The sequence below is a fragment of the Mastomys coucha genome, unplaced genomic scaffold (assembly GCF_008632895.1).
Source record: "Mastomys coucha isolate ucsf_1 unplaced genomic scaffold, UCSF_Mcou_1 pScaffold1, whole genome shotgun sequence".
Lineage (NCBI taxonomy): Eukaryota > Metazoa > Chordata > Mammalia > Rodentia > Muridae > Mastomys > Mastomys coucha.
In genome coordinates this window covers 35019767-35026542 of record NW_022196891.1, presented here as the reverse complement: position 1 = coordinate 35026542, position 6776 = coordinate 35019767, and the positions used below count along the sequence as shown (strand labels likewise).

The 6776-nt window shown below is 39.4% G+C and overlaps 1 protein-coding gene across 1 annotated transcript in view; it reads right to left on the bottom strand.

Moving 5' to 3' along the window:
* Positions 1-602: 602 nt before the first annotated feature.
* The window catches only part of Atp6v1g3 (ATPase H+ transporting V1 subunit G3), a 14379-nt gene continuing 8205 nt past the window's right edge, over positions 603-6776 (bottom strand). Inside the window, exons 2-3 of the mRNA XM_031341752.1 lie at positions 5778-5878; positions 603-1303 (exon numbers count right to left, since the gene is read on the bottom strand). Coding sequence (XP_031197612.1) covers positions 1130-1303; positions 5778-5878 — 275 coding nt within the window. The 3' untranslated portion in view covers positions 603-1129. The remainder of the gene's footprint in view (positions 1304-5777; positions 5879-6776) is intronic.

The window sequence follows — 6776 nt, the reverse complement described above, 5'->3', positions numbered from 1 at the left end:
CAGAGGGAAGCCAGGGTTGCCACTGTTTCCTGGGCAACTCCAGGTCACACTCTAACAACCATTATGGACAGGGAACGTTTCAAATGGCAGCTCCATCACTCTATACATCTAGCTTCCCTTCCATCTTCCACCTCATTATGTGGGCTCTCCAAATTTGAGTTAAAGTGGAAATTCCTCACAGGGAAACAAGGAGACCAGCTCTATGCGATGTCTGCTTCTCCACACTAGGCCTAAGATAATTTATGCATTGAACTAACAATGGACCCAGCTCTCAGGAATGGAGCTCATTTAATATGGAGAGCAGGATAGCACCTACTAATTATTTTTGTTGGAGGTTCACTTCTTTACAAACTACAGAATTTATCCATATATCTACACTCTCAGATGACCACCTTTTCTTTCAAAAATGTCCTTAAATCAGAGTGACACTATTTATGCTACCTGAAGTTAGGCAGGGATAACTGTGATAGGATCCATTTTTATTTATTTATTTATTTGTTTTTTCAAGACAGGGTTTCTCTGTGTAGCCCTGGCTGTCCTGGAACTCACTCTGTAGACCAGGCTGGCCTCAAACTCAGAAATCCACCTGCCTCTGCCTCCCAAGTGCTGGGATTATAGACGTGCACCAACACTGCCTGGCAGATTCATTTATTCTAAGGTGACTTGTAACATTATTTGTTTCTGTCTCTGTTCTTACATACAGTTTAGAAATGCCTTTTGAACTGACAATGAAGTACTAGGGTTTTCTCATTGATTAATTAATTAAATCAAGTCTTTGCATATTCATTTCAGACGTATCTAAGAGTCAAAATTATGTTCTCTTAAAAATTATTTTATAGAAAGACTACCTAATAAAGCATCTTCTAAACCAATAAAAGGAAGTGTGAAAATATACTGGAGTGATTGTTAAGTGTTAGAAATCAAGTTCCTCCCTTTCTTTAACTTGCTTCATATTAAGTGCCACCCAGAAGAAATGATGCCATGTTACTTATTTTCTAATTCTGTGCCATATATGAAATATGTGACATGAAAGTTTGTAGTAAACTTCAGGTGCACAGTTACAGTGCCTTAATATTAACAGAACATGTCTCCCACTCTATCCCTATGGACTTGCAAGTGTGGAGCACATTCAGTTGGTGGCTCTGTAGTTCACATGGACTTCTGGTTTCATGTCGCACACCATGCTCAATAGCTGCTTAATCACGCTTTCCACACTCTTGTTGTAGCTTCCGTTCAATTCTTTGATCTTCTCTAGCGTTTGCTCTTCTATTTCATCCACGAGGTGGCTCTGAGAGCCCATTATCTATGAAAGCAATATATGAGATTTATTTTAACATATGCCAGATGAAACCAGTTAAATTGAACTATCTTCAGCATTGTCCTTTGATGCTTACTTTATGGTGTGAATTTTTCTTCTGCTAGAATTCTTTATTTTAGAAACAGACAAGCCCATGAAGACCCTGGTTGTGAAGGATGAACATCCTCATTAGCATCATTATATCAAGTCACTAGTTGATTAAAATATGATGTAACAAAGAAAGTTATCAATTTGAAGGAATGCTGCAGTGAGCCACTGGGAGAGTTATCATTTTCTAAAAGCCAATGGTTTGCTCAGAATTTCCCTCTCTCCAAACCAGTGGTTCCCAAAATGTAGGTGGCAACCCCTTTGGGGATCAAATGACCTTTGAATCAGAAAGCACAGATATTTACATTACAATTCATAACAGGATTACAGCTATGAAATAATTTTATGGGGTCCTCACAACGTGAGTACCTAACTGTATTAAAGGGTCACAGCATTAGGAAGGCTGAGAGCCACTGCTCTAAACTCAGCTGTTCTTCCTCCTCTTCTTCTCCTTCCTCCTCTCCATCCCTCTCTTCCTTTTCTGATTTTTGAGAGTAGCTCTCATGTAGGCCATCTTTGCCTCAAATTCAATATGTAGCTGGCAATGACCTTGACCTCTTCATCTTCTTGCCTTCACTACTTCTGTGTTAGAATTACAGCATGTGTGTCACTGTGCCCCATCTATGAGTTCTAGGGATTGAAGCCAGAACTTCAAGCATGTGAGGTAAGAACTCTAACTCAATTACACCTCCAGTCTGCTTGACCTTTCTTAATGGTTTTAATTTCCTTTCTGTTTTAGAAGCTTTGTATTTAATACAATCCCAGGCATGCATTAGTGACTGACTTCTACTATAGAGTTGGTAGGTCACTTTAATTCCAGAGCACTAGTTCTCAACTTGTGGGTTGCAACCCTCTTTAAGGGGTTAAATGACTCTTTTATTGGGGTTGTATATCAAATATTCTGCATATGAGATATTTATGCTTTACAACAGTAACAAAATTATAGTTATGAATTAGCACCTAAATAATTTTATGGTTGGGTGTCACCACAGCACAAGGAACTGTATTGAGAGGTTGCAGCATTAAGAAGGGGAAAACTATTGATCTAGAGTCTAGAAACTTACTGGGTCCTATGCTTGAAATGAAACACAATCTGGGCTATTGGGTCTATGTCCTTTTCTGTTTATATTAAGGAACCAGGAGAGCAAGTCAAATCAAAGAATGTAACTCTGAGAAGCTACTATCCTCGAGAGCCAAGATGACGTTGACTCAAAAGAATTGGGATAACTGAGTTTGTAAGAAGTAAAATTTGCATACAACCAATTCTATGTTTGAAAACAGTTGAGAGAACTGTTTAACAAAACAATTCCACAAAATGTGCTTCCCCCCTAAATTCAGTGCCTTAAGTGGGATTCTACAAAGAAGAAAGACTCAATTAAAAATCTTATTTCAGAAAAACCTGAAAGGTAAATACTTGTCAAAGTTTTGCCTATGCTCAGTACATATTACAGAAGCGCAAGAGTCCCTCTTATTACAGAAAACTCAGTTCCTGTATTCTGGAGCTCACATAGTCCAAAGCCTAAACATTTGGGGCATTTATGAATTGGAAATTGATCATTCCATAGCATGCCATGATACATTTGAGCCAAGAGTACTATCACTTAAGAGTGTGCCAGTTTTCCAACCTTGCCTTGTATTGATGCTGATGGTAAGACACTACTTGATACTGTCTTTTATAACTGAAATATTCAAGGTGAAGGTATAGAACGAGATGCTGACATAGGAGATCCTGCCAGGGAAGATCTGTTCTAATGGAATTATACTATGCTTGACGTAGCACAGGCTATGGTTACTTTCACATGTGCACCTTTGATCACTTAGCTGTAAAATATCTGGGAAGTCTATTCTCAGAGTGATGAAGTTTTATTATCCAACGCAAAGAGCAAAGCTCATGTCAGATTTATGTTCCTGTGAGATAATATTTCACAAGGTTTAAACTAGCCAGTTTCTACGATTGTGGCCACTTTTGTTCTTCCTTTGAAATTAGATGTAGTGGTCATACCAGAAGCACTTATGGAAGATAATCAAGGCTGGCTGTTGTTGGTAATGGCTGCTCTCTCTGTTCTAGTAGGCCATTCCCTTGACAGGCTTCACTGACAAGGGGAAGAACACAGGGAAATGCTTACTGATTTGTTATTTTGACAAAGGTCTATAGGATGTCTACTATGGAGCAGTAATAGGAAATCTAGGGAAACAACAGAGAATAGAACAAAGAATCCATAATTTCTAGACTTGTAAGTCTGCAATGGTGAACAACGGCAATAAATGCAAATACACAATGTATCATACAGTGATAAATGTTATGGAGAAAAACTAAAGACCATATTATTTTCCTTTGTTTTTAAAAGAGAGGTCACTTTAAATAAGGTGGTCAGGAGGGAAAGCTAACTGTTGAATATGGATAAAGAAAGATGAATGTGTCTAAACACAAGGGGGCTGTGCAGCCTGGGGACACTGTGAATAAAGGCCCCAAGGAAGGGAGATGCTCTTTCGCCTTAGGAAGAGAAGAGTAAGTTCAGTTATAATAGAAAAGTTTAAAAATATGCAAAAAATATAAGCACCGGTCATGAGGGTCTTGCCTGTATGCATGGAGAAGAGTTTAGGATCTTGGTTTCCAAACACTGATAGAAAGAACTTATTTTTCTGATTTTTCCATTATATCCTAAAGTACGTAAGAGTGTGTGTGTGCACTCACGTGTGCTTAGAATTGAGCTCAGAGTCTAACAGCTGCTGGGCAAACACTAAGCTACCGCCTAGCTACCACTAAGCTATGTTCCATTCTAATGAGGACAGTTATTTGAACAAAGAACTTACTGTGAAACTTTTTTTTTCTTTTTATAATTGGGTCCAAGTTCTGAATATCCATGAATTCTTCATGTATTTCTTAAAATAAAAGTTGTAAATGAAGATGTCTAAACTCTTGTGCTTTGTTTTGCAATGGCAGGTTTCTGAATAGTATTTATTTATTTATTTATTTTATTAGATATTTTCTTTATTTACATGTCAAATGATATCTCTCCCGGTTTCCCCTCTGAAGAAAAAAAAGGAAAAAAAAAAAAAAAACCCTGTTCCCTCCTCCCTCCCCCTGCTCACCAACCCACCCTCTCCCACTTCTTGGCCCTGGCATTCCCCTACACTGGGGCATAGAACCTTCACAGGACCAAGGGCCTCTCCTTCCAGTTATGACCAACTAGGCCATCCTGTGCTACATATGCAGCTGGAACCATGAGTTCCCCCATGTGAACTCTTTGGTTGGTGGTTTAGTTCCTGGGAGCTCTGAGGGTACTAGTTAGTTCATATTGTTGTTCATGCTAAGGGGCTGCAAATCCTTCAGCTTCTTAGGTCCTTTCTCTAGCTCCTTCATTGGGGACCCTGTGCTCAGTCCAATAGATGGCTGTGAGCCTCTACTTCTGTATATTTATTATTTTAATGGTACAAGAACTGGGCACACAACGCAGCTATGATAAATAGAACTTAGTGCTTTTTGCTAAACCTGTTAGCAATATGGCATGGAGTCCTTTCTGAAAATACTATGCTCTTAATTTTATTTATTATTTTATTTTGTTATTTGTTTATATGTGTGTATGTATATGCAGAAGCCAGAAAAGATATCGAACCTCCTAGAGCTGGGTTCTAGGTGGCTGTGAGGTGCAGGATGCTGGGAATTGAACTCAGGTCCTCTGAAAGAGCACAAAGTCTCTTAACAACCGAGCCATCTCTCCAGCCCGAACATGTACTTCCCTTTCAATACAAGATTCATACGCTTAAAAATGATAGTATTAAGAAAAAGCCAGATTTTTGTTCATATTTAAATGAAAAAACTTACTGAACGAAGGTATCCAGTTGTTAAGGAATCATGAGGAAACAGCACGGGCATTCTTTGTTACTTTGCTTTCGAAACAGGGTCAGGTTGCCTTGACGTCAGCACCCCTTGCTCCCACCTCCTGAGTCTGGGATTACAAGGGTGTGTGGCACCACAGGGCTAGGGACAGGCTCTTCATGGCTCCGCTAAAACAGAGTTGGTTTAACAAATTCATTCTGTACCTTAGCCTGATTAGCTGTCACTGGTTCTGTTAATTAAACACTAATCCACAAAAATATATATTTCTGTGGTAAGAATATTTTAACCCTTTCAGTTGTCTATTTGATGAGGTGAACAGGAATGCTCTCTCTCGACCAGACAGCAACCAAGTGGCCTTTATGCATGAAAGTGAAATTAGTAACTTATTTGTTTAAGATTTAGCCGTATGTTCAGTCTTGGCTGGACAGTATCCAGCAGGTTGTTCTAGTGTTCCACCTCACCATTTAAACACAGGGACACCCAGGGACACCTCGTGTGAGCACGCGGAGGTGGTGCCGGAGTCTTGCTCACCTTAGCCTGCTTCAGGCGGAAGTCCTTCTCCCTCTGCATTCTGTACTGATCCGTCTCTGCCACGGCTTCTTCCTTAGCTTGCCTCAATCGCTTTCCTTTTCCTGAAGATTAACCGCAACAGAAGTAACTTCAGAAGTAACTTTTTTTTTTTTTTTTTTTCTGATACAGGTCTCACTATGTAGCCCTAGCTAGCTAGCCTGGGGCTTGCTTTGTACATCAGGCTGCCACTTGTGTGCTGGTGTTAAAGGTGCGCACCACCATACCTGCGACCTTCAGGGAAGCGCTGAATCTTCTTGCAGAAGATCCGATTTCATTTTCCACATTTCATTTCTAATGGTTCCAACTGCCTGCATCTGAGTGTGCACACTCATGTGCACAAGCTCTCACACATAAACATACTTCAGAAAATAGTAATAAAAAAAATAAACGTTTGAGCTGGAGAGACAGCTCAGCCAGTAAAAGTAGCTCATCTGTCTTCTAAAGAACACGTTAGGTTACCAGCAAATGCCTTCTCTTTTAAAGTACACTGGTGAATCGCCCCTACGTCTTCTTTTTTAAAAGATTTTTCCCATTATGTCAAACTTCATTAAATAATATTCATTATTTTGTTTTCCGTTCTTCTTTAGAGCATAGAGCTACACGTTTCTTTCACACTTTAAATGCTAATGTAGAATGTCCACCCATGTACCCACAGCAGTAACAGCTAGAGAGCAGCTTTTAGCTGTCACTTACTCAAAAGAAAAAAAAAAAAGACATCATTTGGTCAGGTTTTATTTTATTTTTTAATTTTTTTGGTCCTGACTGGTTGCCAGGCATCCTCGGTCCACACCAACTGGATCCTATTTAGCGCTGGCAGATCTCCAAAATCATTGCAGACTGCAGCTCAGACTCTATCAAATGAGTTTCAATTTTTAAAGCATTTTATTGGGATTTTTTTCTTCCCATTTGCTACCTTAGAATGTCTGATTAAGCCCCACAACACATCAAAGTAGTTTTTCT